Raw genomic sequence first — 27,182 nt, 5'->3', positions numbered from 1 at the left:
ATGCCTCCTTGCAGCATGCCTAAGGCACGTTCACGCAGATGAGCAGGGACCTTGGGCATCTTTCTTTTGGTGTTTTTCAGAGTCAGTAGAAAGGCCTCTTTAGTGTCTTAAGTTTTCATAACTGTGACCTTAATTGCCTAACATCTGTAAGCTGTTAGTGTCTTAACGACCGTTCCACAGGTGCATGTTCATTAATTGTTTATGGTTCGTTTAACAAGCATGGGAAACGGTGTTTAAACCCTTTATAATGAAGATCTGTGAAGTTATTTGGATTGTTGCAAATTATCTTTGGAAGTCAGGGTCCTGAAAAAGGGACTTTTCTTTTTTTGATGAGGTTAGTTGATCCCTGCTGTTTGGGATATGACGGAGTCAGTAGTTATTCACTGCCCCCTGCTGGTGAAATATAGCGTGCATCTTGGTGAGAAGGACAATTCATTTCAGAAGACAGTTTATGGCTTGTAATTTGACTCAAAAGTGAGCTAAGCCACATCTTACCACAGTAATTCCCTTCCATTTTAACAAAAACCTTCAATAAAACCACGCTGGGTTGTATCATCACAAGTTTATTACGATACTATAAAAACAAAACAAAAGACAAATAAAAAATAGATGCAGTACGTGAACAGTGTTAAATGTCATGTTTGGGAAGGGAACCCCACAGTTGTTTATTACAGTCAATATAGACTTGTTTATTTACAGACATTGGAAATTGTAAGTAAACAACAATAACAACAATAGGGTTGTGTTAACGGGTTGAGTCAACAACCAAGCATTCCTCCCCACCGTCTTCTAAAACAGGGTTTCCTAGCCGTGGTCAAGGGGGCCTACTATGTGTCAGCTGGAGTGAAATCCAGTGTGCACAGTAGACCTCCAAGACCAGAATGGGAAACGCCTGCAAACAAACATGAAACGAATAATGAACAAATGATTACTGTAGCAGGGCCAATATAAGAGAACCAAAAATTTTAAACAGAAAAAATAATAATAAATCAAATGTTCCAACATGCCGTCCATGGCTAGATCATTTAAATTACAAGAGATGGAAGAGCATATCATTTTGGGATCAGGATTACAAAAATAAAAGCGACAACTAAATAACAAAAACGTTATAAAACAAAACGCCTGAGGTGTGTAGCTTGAGGTGAGTAGCTTCCTACTCTGCCGTTTGGTCATTTGGCGTTAAATAGAACACTACAACATAGCAGTGCAGTCTGTCTCCAAGGTCAGTAACTAGAAAGAGAAAAAGGAGGTGAAAGAAAAACAGTTGTGGCATTCTGGAGTTTAAAATGAAAAACAGATCATGAAATCATGAAAGAGCTGATACCGGTGTGTTTTGTTTTTCTGTGTGTCACACTGAACCACAAAACATGATTGTACAACCATTTAATGTGCCCACTTCAGGAACAAAAATATATTTATATAAATAAAAAAAGAGACAGAGATAAAAGGAGAAATAGTATAGTGATATAGCATGTTCCAGGACTGAGTCTGTCTGAAAATGAGTTTGAGTTTAATGGAGGACCCTCTCTCCCTCGATCCCCCAGTTACAACCAACTTCCCCCAGACAGACCACGCTGCTCCGTCACACATACACACAGTAACAGGTTGTTGGTCGACAGGCAAACTGACAGTCCAGGTTGGGAAATTGGCAACTAGTACATTGTTACATGGTGGTCCTCCTGCAATACTTTTAAAATATCTTCTTTTTTTTGTTCTTTTCCAAGGTCCTGTAGGGCGAGAGAGAGCAATGTTGATTAAGAGGCAGAGCTCTTCATAAGGAGCTGTGTATACAGTATTGGCTGCGGTGTGTGTGAGATCAAGGAGCACTTTGGCTGAGCCCTGTGCCGTTTTCAGACTTTCAACTAGAGGTCGACCGATTAATTAGGGCCGTTCAGGGGCAGAACGGCAGAACGACAGGGGCAGAACGTTCAGGGGCAGAACGACAGATTTTTACCTTGTCAGCTCGGGGATTCAATCTTGCAACCTTACGGTTCACTAGTCCAACGCTCTAACCACCTGCTTTACATTGCACTCCACGAGGAGCCTGCCTGTTACGCGAATGCAGTAAGAAGCTGAGGTAAGTTGCTAGCTAGCATTAAACTTATCTTATAAAAAACAATCAATCAATCATAATCACTAGTTAACTACACATGGTTGATGATATTACTAGTTTATCTAGCCTGTCCTGCTTTGCATATAATCGCTTAGGTACACGTTGCTCCAACCATAAACATCAATGCCTTTCTTAAAATCAATATACAAGTATATATTTTTAAACCTGCATATTTAGTTAATATTGCCTGTTAACATGAATTTCTTTTAACTAGGGAAAATGTGTCACCTCTGCAACAGAGTCAGGGTATATGCAGCAGTTTGGGCCGCCTGGCTCGTTGCGAACTGTGAAGACTATTTCTTCCTAACAAAGACAGCCGACTTCGCCAAACGGGGGATGATTTAACAAAAGCGCATTTGCGAAAAAAGCACAATCGTTGCACGAATGTACCTAACCATAAACATCAATGCCTTTCTTAAAATCAATACACAGAAGTATATATTTTTTAAACCTGCATATTTAGCTAAAAGAAATCCAGGTTAGCAGGCAATATTAAACTAGGGAAATTGTGTCACTTCATTGCACGCAGAGTCAGGGAATATGCAACAGTTTGGGCCGCCTGGCTCGTTGCGAACTAATTTGCCCGAATTTTACGTAATTATGACATAACATTGAAGGTTGTGCAATATAACAGGAATATTTAGACTTAGGGATGCCACCCGTTAGATAAAATACAGAACGGTTCCATATTTCACTGAAAGGAAAAACGTTTTGTTTTCGAGATGATAGTTTCCGGATTCAACCATATTAATGACCTAAGGCTCGTATTTCTGTGTGTTATTATATTATAATTAAGTCTATGATTTGATAGAGCAGTCTGAGCGGTGGTAGGCACCAGCAGGGTCGTAAGCATTCATTCAAACAGCACTTTCGTGCGTTTTGCCAGCAGCTCTTCGCTGTGCTTCAAGCATTGCGCTGTTAATGACTTCAAGCCTATCAACTCCCAAGATTAGGCCGGTGTAACCGATGTGAAATGGCTAGCTAGTTAGATGGTGCACGCTAATAGCGTGTCACGTCCTGACCATAGTAAGACGTTCTTCTCTATGGTAGAGTAGGTCAGGGCGTGATATAGAAAAACCCCCCCTATCTATGTTGTTTTTTGGGATGATCTCCAATTAGAGGCAGCTGGTCCTCGTTGTCTCTAATTGGAGATCATACTTAAGTAGGGGTTTTTCCACCTGTGTTTGTGGGTAGTTGTCTTCTGTTTAGTCTTCTGTACCTGACAGAACTGTGCGCTTTCGTTTTCTGTTTGTTATTTTGTCTTTAGTGTTTTGAGTTAAAATAAATTTAATCATGAGCACTCAACATGCTGCGCTTTGGTCCCCTCTCTACGACAGCCGTTACATAGCGTTTCAAACGTCACTCGCTCTGAGACTTGGAGTAGTTGTTCCCCTTGCTCTGCATGGGTAACGCTGCTTCGAGGGTGGCTGTTGTCGATGTGTTCCTGGTTCGAGCCCAGGTAGGAGCGAGGAGAGGGACGGAAGCTATACTGTTACACTGGCAATACTAAAGTGCCGATAAGAACATCCAATAGTCAAAGGTATATGAAATACAAATGGTATAGAGAGAAATAGTCCTATGATAATTACAACCTAAAACTTCTTACCTGGGAATATTGAAGACTCATGTTAAAAGGAACCACCAGCTTTCATATGTTCTCATGTTCTGAGCAAGGAACTTAAACGTTAGCTTTCTTATATTGCACTTTTACTTTCTTCTCCAACACTTTGTTTTTGCATTATTTAAACCAAATTGAACACGTTTCATTATTTATGAGGCTAAATTGATTTTATTGATGTATTATATTAAGTTAAAATAAGTGTTCATTCAGTATTGTTGTAATTGCCATTATTCCAACTAAATAAAATTAAAAAGTAAAAAAATAAAATAAAAAATTGACCGATTAATCGGCAGCGACGTTTTTGGTCCTCCAATAATCGGTATTGAAAAATCATAATTGGTCGACCTCTACTTTCAACAGGTGTGTATTGTCTCAAAGGGTGTGTGTTTTGATCTCTGCCCTTTCCTCCAACCTTTGAGACAAGTCTGTTACTCAACAAATGGACACTAAGTAATATTCCATCATATTCTATGAAGGTACTGGATGAGGTGAGGAGTAGAAAAATAAATACTGTATTATACAACACCACAAAAATAGGTTGAATAATTGTTCATGGTTGACTCCATGTAATGCTGTTGTATAGAAATGTGTTGTAGTAGTGTGTTGTACCTGGAGGAGTCTAGTTTCTGTTGCTCCAGCACCCTCTGCTGTGCCTCCCAGTTGTTCTTCTCATCCTCCAGCTGGCGTCTCTTCTCCTCCAGCTCCTTGTGCTGGGCCTCCAGGTTCTTCTTCATCTGCTCGTGGCGCCGCAGGAGCTGCAGACAGGATACAGGACAGTTTGCACCATTTGCATGGCTGGAGTCGTGTGTGTGTGTGTGTGTGTGTGTGTGTGTGTGTGTGTGTGTGTATGTATGTGTGTATGTATGTATGTATGTATGTATATATATATATATATGTGACTTGTTTCTTCTAAGCTTGAGTGACTTCATCCAGCATTTTGTCCAGGCTGTACCATGGATGGCATCATGGGTAGCAGAGGTTGAGGGAGACAGCCCGGGTCTCTGGCAGTGTGAGCAGTACTGGACATCCCAGCTCAGACATGTGACCATTCTTCTTGAACACAGCCAGCACCCGTCTGATTAGGAGCAGAACCTTCTGGTTGACTGGTACACGGAGGTGAGGAGTATGTTTCTCTTTTACAGAGCGACAGTGAGATAGACCCTGGACAGATTCATGCAGCATGAGGAGAAAGGCTTTTAAATTTAACCTTTATTAAACTAGGCAAGTGAGTTAAGAACAAATTCCTACTTACACCGACGGCCTAGGAACAGTGGGTTAACTGCCTTGTTCAGGGTAGAACGACAGATTTTTACCTTGTCAGCTCGGGGATTCGATCCAGCAATCTTTCGGTTACTGGCCCAACACTCTAACCACTAGGCTGCCTGCTGCTTTGGAGTGGGAGGAGTGATCAGCAGTGGCTCTTTTCTGATGAGAAACTGGAAGCCATTCTGAGGGTGTTGGAGCTGCAGTGATGGGCTTCCTGTCTGCCTCTAAATCATCCTCTAATTGACAGCTCAAGCCCTCTATGGACTGTACCCATGTTGAATTACTAATGATGCATTTTGTAGTGGTAACTTCAGGTAAGATAATAGGCCTTATCTATTATTCTGTTAATTAAATCAATTTTACCATTCAAAACAGTGGTGCGTCTTTTTAGTGAGATCGCTCTATGGAAAATACACGAATTAACATGGGAACAAACAGAGTATTTCAGTGATTTGATTGAGTGGTGTGAATGTGTTCTGTTAGGTTCCTGTACCTCTTGCTCAGAGTCTTTGAGCTTCTGGATCTTCTCCTTGACCTTCATCTCAAACACCTGTTCCATTTCCATCTCCATCTTCATCATCTTGGCCACGTGCTCCCTCCTCTCCTCCTCCATCTGGGCCAATGGACTCCTGCAGGGTTGAGGCATGTGCACACACAACATCCATCAGTCTAAAGCCTTGCCCCCAAGCCCCAGCCCAAAGCAGTCAAACTCAGACTTTGGGCCAGGGTGGAAATTCCTGTCACCATCTCTTGCATACACTTATGCCTGGAGGAGGAACATGGGAGAGGAAGACCCAGCGATTCAATAGCCATTTCTGTCTGTGTTAGTAAAGCCAAGCAATTGCGTCGTTGAGTTAGTGAACACCAAGTCACCAACAAGCTCTACTGGTACGGACGCCGAGTGAAGCTCTACTGGTACGGACGCCGAGTGAAGCTCTACTGGTACGGACGCCGAGTGAAGCTCTACTGGTACGGACGCCGAGTGAAGCTCTACTGGTACGGACGCCGAGTGAAGCTCTACTGGTACGGACGCCGAGTGAAGCTCTACTGGTACGGACGCCGAGTGAAGCTCTACTGGTACGGACGCCGAGTGAAGCTCTACTGGTACGGACGCCGAGTGAAGCTCTACTGGTACGGACGCCGAGTGAAGCTCTACTGGTACGGACGCCGAGTGAAGCTCTACTGGTACGGACGCCGAGTGAAGCTCTACTGGTACGGACGCTGAGTGAAGCTCACAAAGAAAGCAAGAGCCCCTTCACAGGACAACAAATACGATTTTCCAGGAAGACTATTGGAGACTATTCTGCCAACAGGTATTCAGTTTAGACTGGGAAGTTTGCTAGAGTGCTGTAGAATGATATTATCCATTTCATGACCTGGTAGGGGCCTCTAGCGTCAAATAAAGAGCAGCATCTCTATACAACCCATATATCTGTACGAGGGAAAAACAGAGGAGAGTGTAGAAACATAGCTAACAAGGGGTTCTTTAAGAACTGAAATGACACTTACATGCCTTCATTTGTGTCAAATCTAAAAAAAACAGAAACATACACACACTTAGCATGCTGATATTATGATGACCATGCGTTAGAGAGCTATTAGCTAGCTAATGGATGCTGGTGGTTACTGTGATATTACGGTGCATCATTTTAGTGAGGTTCTCTGTACTTGACTGTGAATTAGCAGTGACTCAGGGTTATGAGACTGTGTTAGATCCAGCCCAGATGCTGGGCTGTGTGTGGATGACTGTGTTAGTCCCTGTGATCAGAGGAGTGGATTGCGTTAGTGCAGGGCTCGTCTCCTTCCCTTCATCCACGCTGTTACAGAAGACCTGGAATGGAGAGAAATGGAAAACAGAACCACATACAAACACCATTGGTCAACTTTTGGTTAGTACTCACTTGGTCATTGGTCCCTTGTTCTTGTTGTTGTCCACTCCGTTGTATGTGACAGCTGCCAGCTTCCTGCTGCGGTAGTTCTCATAGTGGACATTGTTGGTCACGTCCTTCAGGTCCTGCATGTGGGTTCTGGATCAACATAAAACTTTATTTAGACGACATGTAAGTTCTGGAACAAGAAGACAGAACCACTGAAATCAAATACAACTTTATTTAAACTAAAATTAATCACAGCAATACACTTTACAGTAAAAAACGATAGTGACACTAAAATCCATTTAAATAGTCAGAGAGCAGTGAGGAATGACATGGCACTGAAAACTGGCACCATAATCTCCCTACCATCTGCTGCTGCTCATGCAGCGTTTAAACCAGGACACTCAGTGGAGCATGACCATAATGCAGAGGAGAGTGTGTGTGCTGTAACGGTACCTGATGAGCATGTTCCTCAGGATGGTGAAGTCACAGTGCTCTCCATTCTCCACTAGAGAGAGAACGGAGAAAGAGTTAGAGTACAGTCAGTAGCCACCAGGGGGTGTGGCAGTCACAGGAGAGAGAGAGAGAGAGCACGCTCGAGAGCTAGGCTCAGCTGCAGGGAAGATCTTAATTGCATTCTCCTTGCAAAACCCATTAGAAAAGGTCAGAGGGGAGGGACCTCTGGCTTACTCATCCAATGGGTTCTGAGAAGGTGATGAGGAGAGAGGACGCAAGGAGTATGCAACAGATCTGTTCCTAGAGAGCTGTGGGGAGTAGACAGGGAGCGTATGGGTGTAATACTGTCAGCAGCCACAGGGTGGTGCCAGACACCCCATACTCTTCCACATACACTAGTTCCTCTGAGGTTTCTGTTTGACTGCTGTAGGGAGTGGATCACAAAGCTGAAGAGTGGCCTTGCCCTCTCCCGCCCTCTCTATATTTACACACTTACATGGTGTCCGAAAAAAAAATCATTCCAAAACTCACTCCCCATGGGCGGGTAACATGCAACCACCACAAAGGTCTCATCTACATACAGGACTGCCTGCTCAAAACACACCTCTCCATCTAAAGGGCCTGTTCTATTGAATGGAAGTAGAACTAAATAGTTACAATTTGATACATAGCAACAGTCATACGATCTCAATGCCTGTCATTTTTTAGACATTAACAAATGTCATGTTCGCTGTATGCAATATGACATAAGTGCTACTCTATTTGTTTAGAACATTCCATGGTCATTATGTCACCAGTAGATAATGCTGAGTTTTAGCAGACAGAGTTTTATCACTCAAGACACACACACAGGGCCAGAGAAAACATAAGAATATGTTGCTAACACAACATACCTCTAAATGTCAACTGTTGGGCAGGAGGCTACTGAACTTAACCTGGTTCTAGTAATCTAATGTTTAGTATTGGAATAGTGTGACATTTTAATACTATTTTTGCAGCCATGTAAATACTTGTGTCACTTCAACTATGTGAGCTGAAACTAGAAACGTAGATGGGACTCTACGCTGGCTTCGGCTCAGTCTGATTTCAAGGTTTTACTGCTAACCTACAAAGCATTACATTGGCTTGCTCCTACCCATCTTTCCGATTTGGTCCTGCCGTACATACCAACACGTACGCTACGGTCACAAGACGCAGGCCTCCTAACTGTCCCTAGAATTTCTAAGCAAACAGCTGGAGGAAGGGCTTTCTCCTATGGAGCTACATTTTTATGGAATTGTATGCCTATCCATGTGAGAATCTTTATTGAAGACTCATCTCTTCAGTAGCTCCTATGACTGAGTGTAGTCTGGCCCAGGAGTGTGAAGGTGAACGGAAAGGCCCTGGAGCAACGAACCGCCCTTGCGGTCTCTGCCTGGCCGGTTCCTCTCTCTCCACTGGGATTCTCTGTCTCTAACACTATTACAGCGGCTGAGTCACTGGGAATTGCTCCTGTCTTACCCGGTGTCCTGTGTGAATTTAAATATCTCTCACTCACAGGACCATGCCTCAGGACTACCTGGCCTGATGACTCCTTGCTGTCCCCAGTCCACCTGGTCGTGCTGCTGCTCCAGTTTCAACTGTTCTGCCTGCGGCTATGGAACCCTGACCTGTTCACCGGACGTGCTACCTGTCCCAGACCTGCTGTTTTCAACTCTCTAGAGACGGCAGGTAAGGTAGAGATACTCTGAATGATCGGTTATGAAAAGCCAACTGACATTTACTCCTGAGGTGCTGACCTGTTGCACTATTATTATCTGACCCTGCTGGTCATCTATGAACATTTGAACATCTTGGTCATGTTCTGTTATAATCTCCACCCGGCACAGCCAGAAGAGGACTGGCCACCCCTCATAGCCTGGTTCCTCTCTAGGTTTCTTCCTAGGTTCCTGCCTTTCTAGGGAGTTTTTCCTTGCCACCGTGCTTCTACATCTGCATTGCTTGCCGTTTGGGGTTTTAGGTTGGGTTTCTGTACAGCACTCTGTGACATCAACTGATGTAAGAAGGGCTTTATAAATACATTTGATTGATAGAAATGTGAGCATTTGCATTGAGACACAGAGCAGGCCTAAGGGGCAAAGCAGAACAGTCACTCTAAATCAACATCACCTGCAGATGCACTTCCCCCAACACACACACACAGATGCACAAACTATAGACAGAGTGCAGTTTCCCAGATAATGTATTGACCCCATAGTAGGGTGAGATAGCTTGTACTTCTTCCAGACATAAACCTTTCAAATTAAACCCATAGACACAGTATGTGTAGGACAACCTTGGTGCTAATATTGAATAACACCCAAAGACTGGTGTGTGCGTGTCTGTGTCCAGGCCAGTACCTGACTGTGACCTCTGACCCATGACTCCTCACCTTCCGCCACACCCCAGGGGTACTGCCTCCCTCGCACCCGCTTCTCGTTGACCACGATGATGGTGTTGCTACCAACAACAGCCAGGGGTAAGCGATCCTGCAGGAGGGAGGGAGAAGTGTTACACAGCTGACACACAACAAACAAAAATAAATGAAAACCTGTTAGACAAGGCTATCTGCACACACACAGTCTGCAGAAGAACTTTAGTGTGACCTTCGCTGCAGTGAAGTATATTCACCAGGTTTCCCTTTTTTAAATTAGATGGAAAACTGACTGGAGATAAAGTAGTGTATTGAGATCACACCAGCTCAGTGACAGTTGAGAACAGTGCTTAGTGTGTGTGTACAGTGGCTTGCAAAAGTCCTCACCACCCTTGGCATTTTTCCTATTTTGTTGCCTTACAACCTGGAATTAAAATTGATTTTTGGGGGGTTTGTATAATTTGATTTACACCACATGCCTACCACTTTGAAGATGCAAAATATTTTTTGGGGGGGAAACAAACAAGAAATAAGAAAAACAGAAAACTTGTGTGCATAACTATTCACCCCCCAAAGTGAATACTTTGTAGAGCCACCTTTTGCAGCAATTACAGCTGCAAGTCTCTTGGGGTGTCGAGCCACTTGGATTTTTGCTCATTCTTCAAGGCAAAACTGCTCCAGCTCCTTCAAGTTGGATGGGTTCTGTTGGTGTACAGCAATCTTTAAGTCATACCATAGATTCTCAATTGGATTGAGGTATGGGATTTGACTAGGCCATTCCAAGACATTTAAATGTTTCCCCTTAAACCAGTCGAGTATTGCTTTATCAGTATGCTTAGGGTCATTGTCCTGCTGGAAGGTGAACCACCGTCCCAGACTCAAATCTCTGGAAGACTGAAACAGGTTTCCCCTCAAGAATTTCCCTGTATTTAGCACCATCCATCATTCCTTCCATTCTGACCAGTTTCCCAGTCCCTGCCAATGAAAAACATCCCCACAGCATGATGGTGCCACCACCAAACTTCACTGTGGGGATGGTGTTCTCGGGGTGATGAGAGGTGTTGGGTTTGCGCCAGACATAGCGTTTCCTTGATGACCAAAATGCTAAATTTTTGTCTCATCTGTCCAGAGAACCTTCTTCCATATGTTTGGGGAGTTTCCCACATGCCTTTTGGCGAAAACCAAACGTGTATGCTTATTTTTTTTTCTTTAAGCAATGGCTTTTTTTCTGGCAACTCTTCCGTAAAGCCCAGCTCTGTGGAGTGACCGGTTTAAATATGTCCTATGGACAGATGCTCCACAGCGGAGATGGGAGTTTTGCAGCTCCTTCAGGGTTATCTTTGGTCTCTTTGTTGCCTCTCTGATTAATGCCCACCTTGCCTGGTCCGTGAGTTTTGGTGGGCGGCCCTCTCTTGGCAGGTTTGTTGTGGTGCCATATTCTTTCCATTTTTTAATGATGGATTTAATGGCGCCCTGTGGGATGGTAAAACATTTCTGTACAGCACTTTGAGATATCAGCTGATGTAAGAAGGGCTATATAAATACATTTGATTTGATTCATAGCAAAGTGGGAGAATACATATGCACGCACCACTTTTCCGTCAATTTTTTAAAATAATTTCTTGAAACAAATTCTTTTTAAATTTCACTTCATCAATTTGGACTATTTTGTGTATGTCCATTATGTGAAATCCAAATAAAAATCTATTTAAATTACAGGTTGTAATGCAACAAAAATAGGAAAAACTCCAAGGGGGATGAATACTTTTGCAAGGCACTGTATATGTGTGTGTATATGTTTGTGTGTATTTGCTTGCGTGTATATGCTTGCGCGTGTGTGACACAATATAAGTGCAGAGTGTGCTGGACCAGTAGAGGACTTGTGATTGTGTGGCCTAATCAATACTAATTCTACCTGTATGGCCCCTATGGTAGCTAGTTAGCTTCTCTGTATATCTCTATGACAGCTAGCTAACTACTCTGTGTGGCCCTATGGTAGCTAGCTAACTTCTCTGTATGGCTCTATGGTCAAAATAAAATAATATTTTTTTTTTACGGTAGCCAACGAACCAGTCAGTCTCCATGGTAGCTAACGAACCAGTCAGTCTCTTCTCTTGTCAATACTGGGGCTGGTGGGGCCAGTTTCAGCCAAAACACTAGTGTTAGATTTATGTTATGGGGGCTGTAAACATGACATATCGCAATCGGGATAAAGATAGTGATGCGTGTTCATGTTTGTTTGTCATGTCAAGTTTTCTCCTATTCAATTCCATCTTTTGCGTGGAGAATAAAAGCAGTGTGTGTGTGTGTGTGCATGCGCACACTGGGAGACACCAAACCTTGATCTTCTTGACCATCTTGTTCTCCTCCTCATCGTCAGTTTCTGGGAACTCGTAGATCTTGATTTTGTGCTCTGTGATTTCTCGCATGATCTATAAAGAGATTAGGGGAGGGAGGGAGGAGGGGAAGAAGAGAAGAGGGGAAGAAGAGAGGATGGGAGGGAGAGAAGAGGGGAGGAGAAAAATATAGAAAGGTGAGAGCAGTGGGGGTGGAGAAAGAGACCGATGAGACAGAGAGCTAGAGATGACAGATGAGACATAGGAGACCAAGAGGGGAGACAGAGAAAAAGTGAGACAGATGAGATAGAGATGACAGAGATGGAGATGAGATAGATGACAGATGAAATGGAGATGAGAGAGACGACACAGTGACCGAGAGAGCGACCGAGACAGCAACCGAGACAGACAGCGACGAGACCGCGAGACCGAGAGAGACCGCGAGACAGACAGCAACCGCGAGACAGACAGCAACCGAGACTGACAGACAGACAGCGGCCGTGAGACGGGCGGTCGCTGTCCGTCTGTCTGGGCGGTCGCTGTCCGTCTGTCTGGGCGGTCGCTGTCCGTGTCTGGCGGTCGCTGTCCGTGTCTGGCGGTCGCTGTCCGTGTCTGGCGGTCGCTGTCCGTGAGACACAGCAACCGAGACAGCCGATGACGAGACAGCAGGCGACCGAGAGACGGCGACCGAGAGACGACGAGACGGCGACCGAGAGACGGCGACCGAGAGACGGCGAGACGGCGACCGAGAGACGACGAGACGGCGACCGAGAGACGACGAGACGGCGACCGAGAGACGGTGACCGAGAGACGGCGAGACGGCGACCGAGAGACGGCGACCGAGAGAAGACGAGACGGCGACCGAGAGACGACGAGACGGCGACCGAGAGACGGCAAGACGGCGACCGAGAGACGACGACCGAGAGACGGCGACCGAGACGACGACCGAGAGACGGCGACCGAGACGGCGACCGAGACGGCGACCGAGACGGCGACCGAGAGACGTCGAGACGGCGACCGAGAGACGACGAGACGGCGACCGAGAGACGGCGGCGACCGAGAGACGGCGACCGAGAGACGGCGACCGAGAGACGGCGACCGAGAGACGGCGAGACGGCGACCGAGAGACGGCGAGACGGCGACCGAGAGACGGCGAGACGGCGACCGAGAGACGGCGACCGAGAGACGGCGAGACGGCGACCGAGAGACGGCGACCAATATTCACTCACACTGAAGGGTCAGTCAATACACAGGATGAGGAAACTGTGCTCAGCACACACACGCGCTCTGTGCAATAACTGTGCATCACTTATTTATTGCATGTGTTCTCTACCACAGGAATAGTTTGCATAAACTACTAATCACACAGACAAACGGCGACCGAGAGACGGCGAGACGGCGACCGAGAGACGACGACCGAGAGACGACGAGACGGCGACCGAGAGACGGCGACCGAGAGACGAGACGGCGACCGAGAGACGGCGAGACGGCGATCGAGAGACGACGACCGAGAGACGGCGACCGAGAGACGACGAGACGGCGACCGAGAGACGGCGACCGAGAGACGGCGAGACGGCGACCGAGAGACGACGAGACGGCGACCGAGAGACGGCGACCGAGAGACGGCGACCGAGAGACGGCGACCGAGAGACGGCGACCGAGAGACGGCGACCGAGAGACGGCGACCGAGAGTCGGCGACCGAGAGACGACGACGAGAGACGGCGACGGCGACCGAGAGACGGCGACCGAGAGACGGCGACCGAGAGACGAGACGGCGACCGAGAGACGGCGAGACGGCGACCGAGAGACGGCGACCGAGAGACGACGAGACGGCGACCGAGAGACGACGAGACGGCGACCGAGAGACGGCGACCGAGAGACGACGAGACGGCGACCGAGAGACGGCGAGACGGCGACCGAGAGACGGCGGGCGAGACGGCGACCGAGAGACGGCGACCGAGAGACGGCGACCGAGAGACGGCGAGACGGCGACCGAGAGACGACGAGACGGCGACCGAGAGACGGCGACCGAGAGACGGCGACCGAGAGACGGCGACCGAGAGACGACGACCGAGAGACGACGACCGAGAGACGACGACCGAGAGACGACGAGACGGCGACCGAGAGACGGCGACCAATATTCACTCACACTGAAGGGTCAGTCAATACACAGGATGAGGAAACTGTGCTCAGCACACACACGCGCTCTGTGCAATAACTGTGCATCACTTATTTATTGCATGTGTTCTCTACCACAGGAATAGTTTGCATAAACTACTAATCACACACACAAACGGTTGACTTCTGCATTCAGAGAAAGACGTGTTTTCTTTAACAGAGCCAACCATAAACACACATGCCACCCATAGAACACGGTATGTACACAGAGCCAACACACGCACACACCTGCTTCTTGAACTGTTGGCACTCCTCAGGAGTCATTGTGTCCGCTTTGGCGATGAGGGGGATGATGTTCACTTTTTCATGTAACCGCTTCATGAACTCTATATCAAGAGGCTTCAACCTGGAGAGAGAGAAGAGAAAAACTCAGATTGCACAGCTTGGCCGACCTCGGGACTAAAAAACAGCATTTCTTGTTTCCAGAATGAATCTCTCTCTCCGTGGCAGCATTGCTGCTGAAACTGCACTGGCCGGCCCGCCCACAACACACTGTAAATCCACTGAGCAGAACAGGATTCTTCTGTTCTGTCTGCCTGAAAACAGCTCTAATTTAAACAGCCATCACATTGGTATTTCATACAGAGTTAGACTCCAGACTGTTTGTGAAAGGAGATGCTGGGATATCTAAGCAACGTTGAATCCTGGCACACAGACAAGAAAAAGTTAAAGGGCATGCCAACAAGTACAAGTCTCCGGTCTGACTTGGCTGGCTGTGGCTAGATGAAACTTTACGTTCAGAGAGTTCGCTCAAAAGAACAGAATGAATCATCGGACTTTGAGAAATGATTGCATTTTAGTCTTGAAAGATCAGTTTGTGCACACACACACACTAGGCCTAGATACACACTTTGCTCTCTGCCCTGGTTCCAGCTGTGCTGGTAATGTGCTGTGAGAGTCCCGTGGGGAGACAGAGGAGGAGACAGATGTTAATTGTGAATGGAGCCATACGGTGCTAGTCCTCTTGGATGACCACAGACTGCTGCCAGACAGCCAGGCACATGAAGAACAGAACAAGGACTTGGTCAGATATAGAGACACTTTGGGCCAAGATGGTGAGGGGCACTGACACCCAAATGGAGAGAGCGCTGGCCTGTCAAATGACCCTTTGTTCATGGGGAGCACAGAGCAGCCCAGTGTAGGGATGTAATGTAACAGCAGGGACAGCTGTGTGTTGAGCAGAGCAGAGCACGGACTGGAGCCAAGATACAGAGGAGAAACAGCCTCAAACAAAGTGAACCCAGGAGAGGACAGATTACATAAATGTTGTCCCTGTGTGCCTCTCAGCAGTCCAAGTAGGGGTTCAGCGTGGGGTCGAGGGTGGGGGGGCGGGGCAGGAGTGTGGATGACCAGCTAGTAACATGTAAACAGTCTTAGGCTACACAGTAGTTGTACTACTGATTTCATCCTGTGACCAATACCCCGTCTGCCCTGTTAGGGAACATTCAAGAGCTATAGGATCATGCTCAATCTCAAATGAGAGAAGGAAAATACTGGATTCTTCACCCTTGAAGAATTATTCACATTTTGAGAAGCGACACAATATCAACTGTGATTCAACACTGAATTTCAATGTTGTGTTTCAGAATGGAGCCCATACCAGCTGCAGTACCTACCCATGTCCAGAGGGGGTGATGAAGTAGAGGCAGCAGTGCACTCTGTTGTCAGGCATCTGCCGTCTATTGACCCGGGACTCTGAGTTGAGGTAATCCTCAAACTTACTGTCGATGTGATCAATGACTGGCTGCCAGCTATAGGAGAGCAGAGCACAGACATTACTCAATGTCAGGTAACAGCGACTACATTTAATGTAGAATATACACATTCAGATAGAGATATAGGGCAGGTTAGTCAGTCAGTCAGACGTACCAGTCAGTCAGTCAGTCAGACGTACCAGTCAGTCAGACGTACCAGTCAGTCAGTCAGTCAGTCAGTGAGTCAGTCAGTGAGTCAGTCAGTGAGTCAGACGTACCAGTCAGTCAGTCAGTGAGTCAGACGTACCAGTCAGTCAGTCAGTGAGTCAGACGTACCAGTCAGTCAGTCAGTCAGTCAGACGTACCAGTCAGTCAGTCAGTCAGTCAGTCAGACGTACCAGTCAGTCAGTCAGTCAGACGTACCAGTCAGTCAGTCAGTCAGACGTACCAGTCAGACATTCAGACGTACCAGTTACTGTTGTCGACAGCATCTCCGAACCCTGGCGTGTCAACGATGGTGAGAAGAAGCTGAACTCCTCCTTCCTTTACCAGCACCTTAGACTGCTCCACCTGAGATCGTAGAAAACAGTAAATAATTACAACAAAGACAGCACGGAATCATGGTGAACTTCTAAAAACACCATGACATCAATATCTCCCCATTTATGGTTCATTTGAAGGGTGGGGTTTCCCAAACTCGGTCCTCGGGACCCCAAGGGGTACACATTTTGGGTTTTGCCCTAGCACTACACAGCTGATAAAAACATTTAAATAAACTAATCAAGCTTAGCGCAAAACAACTAGAATATGCACCCCTTGGGGTTCGGAGGACCAAGTTTGGGAAACGCTGGAATAGGGACATGTACAAACATGCATTGCATCATAGTGTGTGTATAACTTGCGCTAATCGTGACAGTTTGCAGGATCTCCACCTAAGAGCACTTCTCCTCTGAAGGGATGGGCTCAGACTCAGGGGCTTGGTTAGGAAGTCTGACAGTCCTTTCATCTTTATCTAGAATGTGTCTGTTCGGAGAAGTTGGCTATACATCAAACTACAAAAGCCCAGGTGAAAATGTTTTGAGCATTATTAACAAATATAAATCACAGATGGCGATACACTTGTGGAGGGTTGCCAGCCTGGCAGACTGGAGATGAATCCAGCAACATGGTCTTAGAAAATCTTTGACCTCAGACCCAGAGAGAGCTCTAGTTATATTTGGCTGCCCACCTGGAGTGTCCAGTACAGGGTGAACAGAGCTGCTTGCAGATTGGCCTCTTAGCTGATCAGAGAGCTTTAAAATCAGCAGGCGATCCAGACCAGCCCTTGTAATTAGCAGATGAGCTGCACTTCAATGATTAAACCACGAGGAACAGATGAGTGCATGTCGTGTTCCGCTCAGATTGCAATGGAAGCCGTCATTGTGTGTGTTAAATGCAGCTCTGTACAGTAAAAGCAAGCTCAGTTTTATTAGTTGTACACAGACCACAACATAAAACACTACTATACCTCATGCTTTCACACACGTCACAACCGGATGTACTTTGTGATATAAGCGGCCTTTTGTTTACTTGATGGCATGCTTCATTGATGTAGGAACATTTTGACAAAACCAGCCCAGCCGGCAGCCCATGGTTTCCCAAAAAGCAGCACATTTGAGTTTAACCACAGGCAGCTAAACTGAGCCGTCACCTTCCACTTAGACAGAACCACAGAATGCCCGTGGTCTGGGCCTGAGGCTGGGTTATGGCTGCTCTCACTCAGCCCACTAGCTGGGCCCTGGCTAAAGGCTTCCTCTCCCCCACACAGCCCCACTGTGGGCAGGCCACCCCTTGACCGGGTAACACAGAGCAACGCCCTGAGAGCTGATTTAGCTAGACCACTGAAATAAGAGAGAAAACAACTAGTGTGTTTTGGTAGGTGATAATCAAGCTGATTTAGGTGAGAGAGAAGGGAGAGCGAGAGAATAAAAGAAAAACTGATTCAAAGTCCCCAAAAAATGACCATTAAAAAAAAAGGAGAGACTGAGGTAATAAAATAGAAAACAAGTGTTTAGTGGGTGAGCATCTATTTCCAGTCAGCTAGTGAAAGGGATCAGTGTTGAACCTAAAGAGGTGTGTCCTGCCAGGCCGTTGGGTCGGTCTGCTTTCTGGGTGGGTGACTCATGTGTCCCAAATGGCATCCTATTCCTTATAGTGCACTACTTGGACCAGGGCCCATAGTGCACTACTTTTGACCAGTGGTCTATGTAGGATGCAGACATATGGCTGTTTGAACAGGCCACTGTGGCCAGGCCAACAACACTAATAATGAAACCATTTAGAACAGCTGGCTGGCTGGGCAGAAAGAAAGAACGAACACTAAAAGCAGGTGTAACTTTCACTTATTTTTCACAGGTATCATCTTATCAGTTCATCTACATACATCCTCAACAGTTTACAGAAAATACTGCTAACTTTGATTTGAAAGACTACATTCACAAGCAGGAAATGGATACTTTAGACAACCATTCTTGACCCTGAAAAATTGCATACTTTTCAAAACCGATGGGTTCTCTGACGCAAGTTTTGAAAACAAAGATAAGTCACATCTGTGTGTGTGTGTGTGTGTGTGTGTGCTCTAGCCACAGAACAGTTTAACTACTAACTGCAGGGAAAACGATGAGGGAAAAATTGCACGGTTCGCTTTATATTTATTTCCAGGCAGTAAATCTACAGAGTCGTCAGTTGATGAGAGTCACTCAATCGTCAGCGCTGGAATGCACACAGCTTTTTTTAATAGGGCAGCGTGACAACATGCATGTCTCCCCCTGGAGGATTCTTTACTGTGTGTGTGTGTGAAACGTTGACCTCCTTCTTCATCCATTAAACCCTGCTAGAACCATACATTAAAACCAGAGGATGGTGATAGCACTGACGTCATTCACGTATTCCTATGGAAAACTCCCAATGTCGCATGAAGCCAGAAGTATTTGAAGTGCGTCATATTGCTGAATGGGGCTGAATGGCACCAACAACAACAAAACATTTATAAGGATCATGGTCAATGTAGTCATTCTCATCCTGCCCGAGAGAGTCAACCAGGAGACTCCCGACCCGTGATTGGTCTGTCAGCACATGGTCCTGTGTGCTGAGAACGTAGTATTCAGAATGGTTTTCTATTTAATAAAATATCTTGATTTTTAGCAACAATTTAATAATTCACAGTGGGGATCAAACTTCATCATAAACTAATTTGAGCCCAAAACCGCAGTCGCCAACAAAAAATGTGGGGGTCGTTCTGGCGATTTTATTTCACATAGGCTTCAAGGGCAGACCAGGGCTTTTGGCAACGCTAGGTTGCTATGCACCAGACCGGACACTGGGGGTAAAAACATGGCTGTTCATTCCAGCTCACAGTGTGTGTGTGTGTGTGTGTGTGTGTGTGTGTGTGTGTGTGTGTGTGTGTGTGTGATAGTGCTGCCTTTTACTGTCCTACCCTTACATTTACAGGAATCCATCAGACTGCACATTAAATTCCTCCTTTCTCTTTACTTGACCTCTAACCCCCTATTCATAGACCTCACCCTGGTTCTTTAAGCACCATCAGAGTAGGACTTTCCACTCTATTTTTTCCCTCTCCTCTCTCTCTCGGTCATACTCACTTTCCCACCGTCATCTCGTCTGTCTTGTTGTAACCAAAACTCAACTGGTTACAGATACAGTTGAAGTTGGAAGTTGACATACAACTTAGCCAAATACATTTAAACTCAGTTTCACAATTCCTGACATTTAATCCTAGTTCAAATTCTCTGTCTTAGTTCAGCTAGGATCACCACTTTATTTTAATAATGTGAAATGTCAGAATAATAGTAGAGAATTATTTATTTCATCACATTCCCATTGGGTCAGACGTTTACATACACTCAATTAGCAATTAGCATTGCCTTTAAATTGTTTAACTTGGGTCAAACATTTCAGGTAGCCTTCCACAAGTAAGTTGGGTGAATTTTGGCCCATTCCTCCTGACAGAGCTGGTGTAACAGAGTCAGGTTTGTAGGCCTCCTTGCTTGCACACATTTTTTTCAGTTCTGCCCACAACTTTTCTATGGGATTGAGGTCAGGGCTTTGTGATGGCCACTCCAATAGCTTGACTTTGTTGTCCTTAAGCCATTTTGCCACAACTTTGGAAGTATGCTTGGGGTCATTGTTCATTTGGAAGACCCATTTGCGACCAAGCTTTAACTTCCTGACTGATGTCTTGAGATGTTGATTCAATATATCCACATCATTTTCCTACCTCATGATGCCATCTATTTTGTGAAGTGCACCAGTCCCTCCTGCAGCAAAGCACCCCCACAACATGATGCTGCCAACCCCCGTGCTTCATGGTTGGGATGGTGTTCTTCAGCTTCCAAGCCTCCCCCTTTTTCCTCCAAACATAAGTGGTCATTATGACCAAACAGTTCTATTTTTGTTTCATCAGACCAGAGGCCATTTCTCAAAAAAAGCACAATCTTTGTCCCCATGTGCAGTTGCAAACCATAGTCTGGCTTTTTTTTTTTCCTGAGCGGTATGACGGCTGCGTGGTCCCATGGTGTTTATACTTGCATACTATTGCTTGTACAGATGAACGTGGTACCTTCATGCATTTGGAAATTGCTCCCAAGGATGAACCAGACTTGTGGAGGTCTACAATTAGTTTTTCTGAGGTCTTGGCTGATTTCTTTTGGTTTTCCCATGATGTCAAGCAGAGGCACTGAGTTTGAAGGTAGGCCTTGAAATACATCCACAGGTACGACTCAAATGATGTCAATTAGCCTATCAGAAGCTTCTAAAGCCATGACATAATTTTCTGGAATTTTCCGAGCTGTTTAAAGGCACAGTCAACTTAGTGTATGTAAACTTCTGACCTACTGGAATTGTGACACAGTGAACTGAAATAAATCTGTCTGTAAACAATTGTTGGAAAAATTGTGTCATGCACAAAGTAGATGTCCTAACCGACTTGCCAAAACTATTGTTTGTTAACAAGACATTTGTGGAGTGGTTGAAAAATGAGTTTTAATGACTCCAACATAAGTGTATGTAAACTTCTGACTTCAACTGTATCTTCTCAGGCTCCATCATAGCAAAGATAATTGACAGTGGCATAAATTATTATTATTTTTTAAATGGTTTTTATTCATGCTATTCAACCGACTGCACCGTTTACAGTGTCATGAATGGCAGGAGCTAGTGTGAGACGTTGAATGAACAAAAACTGACATGGACCACTCCCTGTGTGGCATGAGTTAGATGGTACTAAAAAGTGTAACGGTAGGAGGAGAGGGATCTTCCCTGTGTGTGTGTGTGTGTGTGTGTGTGTGTGTGTGTGACCACAATGACCTCACAGACAGACAGGGAAGAGGAACAACACGGACCGTTTTGCCACACTCCTCTGCACTATGGTTGGTGTGCTCAGCTGTGTTACACGAGGACATTGGGCTGACAGACTAAGCACGCTAAGCGCTAGCCTCGTCCCATACCCTCTCCATCTGTTCTTAACTAACTGACAGACGCCTACCCTAGCCAGGTCCACATTTGTTCAGCCAACTCCTATGGTCAGTGGCAATGAGCACTGGAGTTGGCTGAACAGGACAAATACATCTGGCACCAGGCTAGTGCTGTCCCTCCAATAACATAATATAGCATAACATAACCCTTATCAGGCTCTAGTCATTCATCCCTCCTCCTCCTCCTCCTCCTCCTCTAGGATAAACAAGCATAGAGTTCCCACTAACTACTCTTTCCTTCTTGGATGCTGACCCTGCCAAGTTTATCACCAAACCTCTGGCATAACGCTCACTATTGGAGCCAAAGGAAGCAGAGAAATCACAGATACACTCTAATAAGTGCTTAAGGGTGTGTAATGTGCAGGTAAACACATTGGCGGGTGCTGGGTGAAAGCAGAGCAGTGCTGTCTGGGCTTAGTGGAGATTTAGACTAGTGTTGAGAGGGAACAATTCAAGAGAAATGCTGGAGCTTCTGTGGGTGAAACCTAGCTACATGGAATACCACACACCCAGGCAGAGGCTGTTTCTATTGGCAGTGAATCATAGAAACGGGATCACTTTCATGCAACTTCAAAAGGGAGGTACAATACAATGTGGGCATTGTTCTTGGAGGGATATTTCTGTTAAGTCTGAAAACAAGATAGCACACCTACTGTAACCTGATGCTTTAGGCCCAGGAGAGGAAGCAGGTCCAACTAAATGGCTAACCATTGATCAGGTGACGACGTCATCATAAGACGGTAAACCACAAGTCTGGCACCTTCAGTACTACTTCTTGTTAGCACTATGACTACTTCCTCTTCTTCAACTGGCATGGCGGCAAGTAGTGGTAGTAGTGACACTCAGACAGATCAGATCCTCCCGCTCCCTTCTCTTTCTCCCGCTCTTTCCTTGTCAGTCTCCCTCCGTTCCTCCCTCAACCTTCAGATCCAGAACCCTTAGTAAGGACTGGGACTTTTACTGCCTGTGCTGCCCCAAACAAACAAACAACCTGGGTAGTCAACCCAGGAGCAGAGGAGAGATTGACTGCATCACTTCTTGTGTTACAAATTCCAAATTGTCTATTCAAATCAGCTAACATAAGGCATGCAACAAGTTTCTTCAAAGTCCCAAAATACAAAACTAAGACAATGCAACGCAAAGCATTATATAGAGGCATGATTGACTGGAACTACCTGCCATCTCAAATCACTCAAGCACACAGCAAAATCTGCTTTCAGAAAACAAATTAACCAGCACCTCACAAAACAACGCCTCTCCTTAGTGAACAATTTTTTTAATAAAAAAAAAAAAAATCTATCCACTCCTCTTCCTCCCAAGAACATCTGGTGTTTGGGTTAAAGATAAGATGTGCCATTGGCACTGTGAACTCAAACAGGCTGTAAGAGAAACAGTGGAGAGATAGGAACAGAGAGATATTAGATTTAGGTCTCTCCGTGTCTTTTTCGCCGCATGACATTAGCTAGGCTTTAGCTGGAGGAAACTGATGTATGGGACTGTGTTCATTTTGTGAATTGCTCCACCCCAGTGTGACTCTGTTCAGCACCACTAACTTACACTTCAACCCACTATATCTGGAGGTGACTAAAATTTTACAAAAAGTCAAGGCCTTCACAGTTGCTGAGGCAACATACAGTACATATGTGATTGGGTAAACGGCTCCAATCTGGTGTGACTAAAACATTTAAGAACAACTCCACCAAGATTACCATTATACCACAAGAGAACCACTATGACCCACTGGGTGGTATTTAACATATTACGATTAATGAAAGTGTATCCACGTGCCGGCTTTTGTGTAATGTTACTAAGCATGGACTGTTGAGACTTGTGTATGAAAGTGTGTATTGTTTTCAATTTAGGGAAAGGGGGATACCTAGTCAATTGTACAACAATGCATTCAACTGAAATGTCTCTTCCGCATTTAACCCAACCCCTCTGAATCAGAGAGGTGCAGGGGGCTGCCTTAATCCACATCATCGGCGACCAGGGAACAGTGGGTTAACTGCCTTGCTCAGGGACAGAACGACAGATTTGTACCTTGTCAGCTCGGGGATTCGATCCAGCAACCTTGAGGTTACTGGCCCAATGCTCTAACCTGTCCATGAGCTGTCATTGTCTATAATGTTCTGTATTATGTCATGTTTTGTGTTGACCGCAGGAGGATAACGGCTTCGTTAGCAGCAGCTAATGGGGATCCTAACAAAATACTAAAAGTGACTCACCAGCAGACTGAGGATTGCACAGCTATGAAGCAACAGGCTGGCAGAGGTACAGTACATCATCCTGGCACGACTCAACCACTTTACTAACCTCGGGCCCTCTACAGGCACACCAGGACCAGCCCAATGACATCATGACCATGACTACAGCACTATTAACACATGCATCCTCACCTACCTTAGCCTGGGTGCCAGTTGGTTTCTGCTCCCTTGCCAACTCCTTATGGGATTGTTGGCATGACTGAAAGGCTGACACCCAGGTTACTGCTCCCTGGCATGTACACAACATTACAAACTGTCATCCAATGACAAATCATACTCCTATTGACAAACCTTCAAGCCAAGTAGAATATGGGACTAATAATGATCTGTCATCGGATAGGTGTGGTGTCATAATATTATGAGAAACTGTTTGTGTGTGTGTATACACACACGTGTGTCTTCAGAGGCATGTAGGCCAGCTCTGATAAGAGACCCATGCTTTATCACCCGTTCAATCACCACAGGAAACAGTCTGTTTGGAGCGCCCCTCTGTGCTGTGATGCGCGTGCATAGCCAATCCAATGGCGTTCACACACACACACACACACACACACAGTTTGTGGCTTTCAACACCAGGAATTGGCCTGGAGGCCATACTTGACCTGAAATGAGATCCAACGACAGACAGAGCTTGTGTGTGTGCACGCGAGTTAGGGAACTCATTCAGGCAGCAGCAAGACAAACAGAATAAACCAAAAGGATGGGACATTTCTGGGAATCCTCTTAACTATACATTAGCTCATTAAAACAGATAAAGACAGCTCTCTCAGCAAAACTGACATTTACAAATAGGTGTCTTCAGTGGTGTAGACATGTTGCAAATCAACTATGTGATGTTTTACAGACACTTCTTTCACAGACGTTTGAATATTCCATATACAGAAACATGGCAGTGTCAGTGATAAAACTGGATGGGAGAAGACAAGTATTTGTCAACGTGTGGGCAAATAGAGTAGGAGGGAATATCTATAAAATCACTAATACCATTCATATCCCACTGTCAATACCACTACCACTATACCAGCAGCAAAACACTGGTTTGGACCAGTGTAACTGAATCCATAATCCTACACAAAAATATAAAATCTCTCAACCATTTCACTGCTTCTCAATGAAAAATTACATTGTGAGCATGTGTGTGGTCTGGTTGGTTGTAAACTAATTTCCCAGATCCCTAATCAGACTAGACATTTCCTCCTTGCAGACTAGAACACACACAGTGGAAGTGGGAAGTTTACATACACCTTAGCCAAATACATTTAAACTCAGTTTCACAATTCCTGACATTTAATCGTTGTAAAAATTCCCTGTCTTAAGTCAGTTAGGATCACCACTTTATTTTAAGAATGTGAAATGTCAGAATAATAGTAGAGAGAATGATTTCAGCTTTTATTTCTTTCATCACATTCCCAGTGGGTCAGAAGTTTACATACTAATTGAGTGTATTTGGTAGCATTGGCTTTAAATTGTTTAACTTGGGTCAAATGTTTCAGGTAGCCTTCCACAAGCTTCCCACAATACGTTGGGTGAATTTTGGCCCATTCCTCCTGACAGAGCTGGTGTAACTGAGTCAGGTTTGTAGGCCTCCTTGCTCACACACGCTTTTTCAGTTCTGCCCACCAATTTTCTATAGGATTGAGGTCAAGGCTTTGTGATGGCCACTCCAATACCTTGACTTTGTTGTTCTTAAGCCATTCTGCCACAACTTTGGAAGTATGCTTCGGGTCATTGTCCACTTGGAAGACCCATTTGCGACCAAGCTTTAACTTCCTGACTGATGTCTTGAGATGTTGCTTCAATATATCCACATAATTTTCCTACCTCATGATGCCATCTATTTTGTGAAGTGCACCAGACTTGTGGAGGTCTACAATTTTTTTTCTGAGGTCTTGGTTGATTTCTTTTGATTTTCCCATGATTGTCAAGAAAAGAGGCACTGAGTTTGAAGGTAGGCCTTGAAATACATCAACAGGTACACCTCCAATTGACACAAATTATGTCAATTAGCCTATCAGAAGCTTCTAAAGCCAAGACATAATTTTCAGGAATGTTCCAAGCTGTTTAAAGCCACAGTCAATTTAGTGTCTGTAAACTTCTGACCCACTGGAATTGTGATACAGTGAGTTAAGTGAAATTATCTGTCTGTAAACAATTGTTGGAAAAATTACTTGTGTCATGCACAAAGTAGATGTCCTAACCGACTTGCCAAAACTATAGTTTGTTAACAAGAAATTTGTGGAGTGGTTGAAAAACGAGTTAAGGATTCCAACCTAAGTGTATGTAAACTTCCGACTTCAACTGTATATATAAAATTGTTTGGTTTCTTTGACATTCAGAGGCTGAGCTACAACCTAAAAAAATAGACTTTGCTTGGGAAGTTAACGGTCACTATCAATTGACTAAGCTATGCACTTTCTGTACAATAGAAGATGTTTAAACCCAGACAGCTTTAAGAGAAACACTTGTGACCTTGTCTCGTTGGGTTAAACCACAGAAGAATAGCAGCCAGCAGTTAAATCTTACATTTTTTCTGCGTTGGTAGGCCTACTCTGTCTGCGGTGGAAAGGTAGGTCTAACTTTTGAAAGTATCATGCTCAGTCAGATTCCTAATGCCATCTCAGATATAATTATTTGCAAACATGGACAGTTTCGTTGCAAACAAGGCACACTGATTTGGCATTGGAGAAATATGGTCAGTCCCTGGATGGGAGACCAGATGCTGCTGGAAGTGGTGTTGGGGGGCCAGTAGGAGGCACTCTTTCCTCTGGTCTAAAACAAAATACCCCAATGCCCCAAGGCAGTGATTGGGGACATTGCCCTGTGTAGGGTGCTGTCTTTCGGATGGGACGTTAACCGGGTGTCCTGACTCTCTGTGGTCACTAAAGATCCCATGGCAATTGTCGTAAGAGTAGGGGTCTTCTGTTGAATCTGACAATTAATCTGGATGGTTGTACAGTCGTCTCAAATAAAACTGAAGGACCTCGGCGTTACTCTGGACCCTGATCTCTCTTTTGAAGAACATATCAAGACTGTTTCAAGGACAGCTTTTTTCCATCTACGTAACATTGCAAAAATCAGAAACTTTCTGTCCAAAAATGACGCAGAAAAATTTATCCATGCTTTTGTTACTTCTAGGCTGGACTACTGCAATGCTCTACTTTCCGGCTACCCGGATAAAGCACTAAAAAGACTTCAGTTAGTGCTAAATACGGCTGCTAGAATCCTGACTAGAACGAAAAAATTTGATCATATTACTCCAGTGCTAGCCTCCCTACACTGGCTTCCTGTTAAGGCAAGGGCTGATTTCAAGGTTTTACTGCTAACCTACAAAGCATTACATGGGCTTGCTCCTACCCATCTTTCCGATTTGGTCCTGCCGTACATACCTACACGTACGCTGCGGTCACAAGACGCAGGCCTCCTAATTGTCCCTAGAATTTCTAAGCAAACGGCTGG

General features: G+C 45.2%; 1 protein-coding gene across 5 annotated transcripts in view; it reads right to left on the bottom strand.

Moving 5' to 3' along the window:
• Nucleotides 1-547: 547 nt before the first annotated feature.
• LOC106570300 (septin-7) overlaps nucleotides 548-27,182 on the bottom strand; it is a 45,975-nt gene continuing 19,340 nt past the window's right edge. For 2 of the 5 annotated variants that reach the window (XR_006758923.1, XR_006758925.1), the window contains 12 exons: nucleotides 16,401-16,501; nucleotides 15,854-15,988; nucleotides 14,466-14,583; nucleotides 12,062-12,154; nucleotides 9,741-9,837; nucleotides 7,331-7,382; nucleotides 6,902-7,027; nucleotides 6,510-6,530; nucleotides 5,494-5,629; nucleotides 4,687-4,895; nucleotides 4,344-4,489; nucleotides 548-1,727 (listed from right to left, as the gene is read on the bottom strand). Coding sequence is in view for 2 of the 5 variants with exons in the window: in XM_014142467.2 (XP_013997942.1) it covers nucleotides 1,691-1,727; nucleotides 4,344-4,489; nucleotides 5,494-5,629; nucleotides 6,510-6,530; nucleotides 6,902-7,027; nucleotides 7,331-7,382; nucleotides 9,741-9,837; nucleotides 12,062-12,154; nucleotides 14,466-14,583; nucleotides 15,854-15,988; nucleotides 16,401-16,501 (1,062 nt within the window). In the remaining 3 variants the exon portion in view is untranslated. The remainder of the gene's footprint in view (nucleotides 1,728-4,343; nucleotides 4,490-4,686; nucleotides 4,896-5,493; nucleotides 5,630-6,509; nucleotides 6,531-6,901; nucleotides 7,028-7,330; nucleotides 7,383-9,740; nucleotides 9,838-12,061; nucleotides 12,155-14,465; nucleotides 14,584-15,853; nucleotides 15,989-16,400; nucleotides 16,502-27,182) is intronic. The other 3 variants (XR_006758924.1, XM_014142467.2, XM_014142468.2) reach the window with 3 other exon arrangements.

The sequence above is a fragment of the Salmo salar genome, chromosome ssa14 (genome assembly GCF_905237065.1).
Source record: "Salmo salar chromosome ssa14, Ssal_v3.1, whole genome shotgun sequence".
Lineage (NCBI taxonomy): Eukaryota > Metazoa > Chordata > Actinopteri > Salmoniformes > Salmonidae > Salmo > Salmo salar.
Note: the sequence above shows the minus strand (reverse complement) of the source record. Positions and strands in the feature narration are given on the sequence as shown.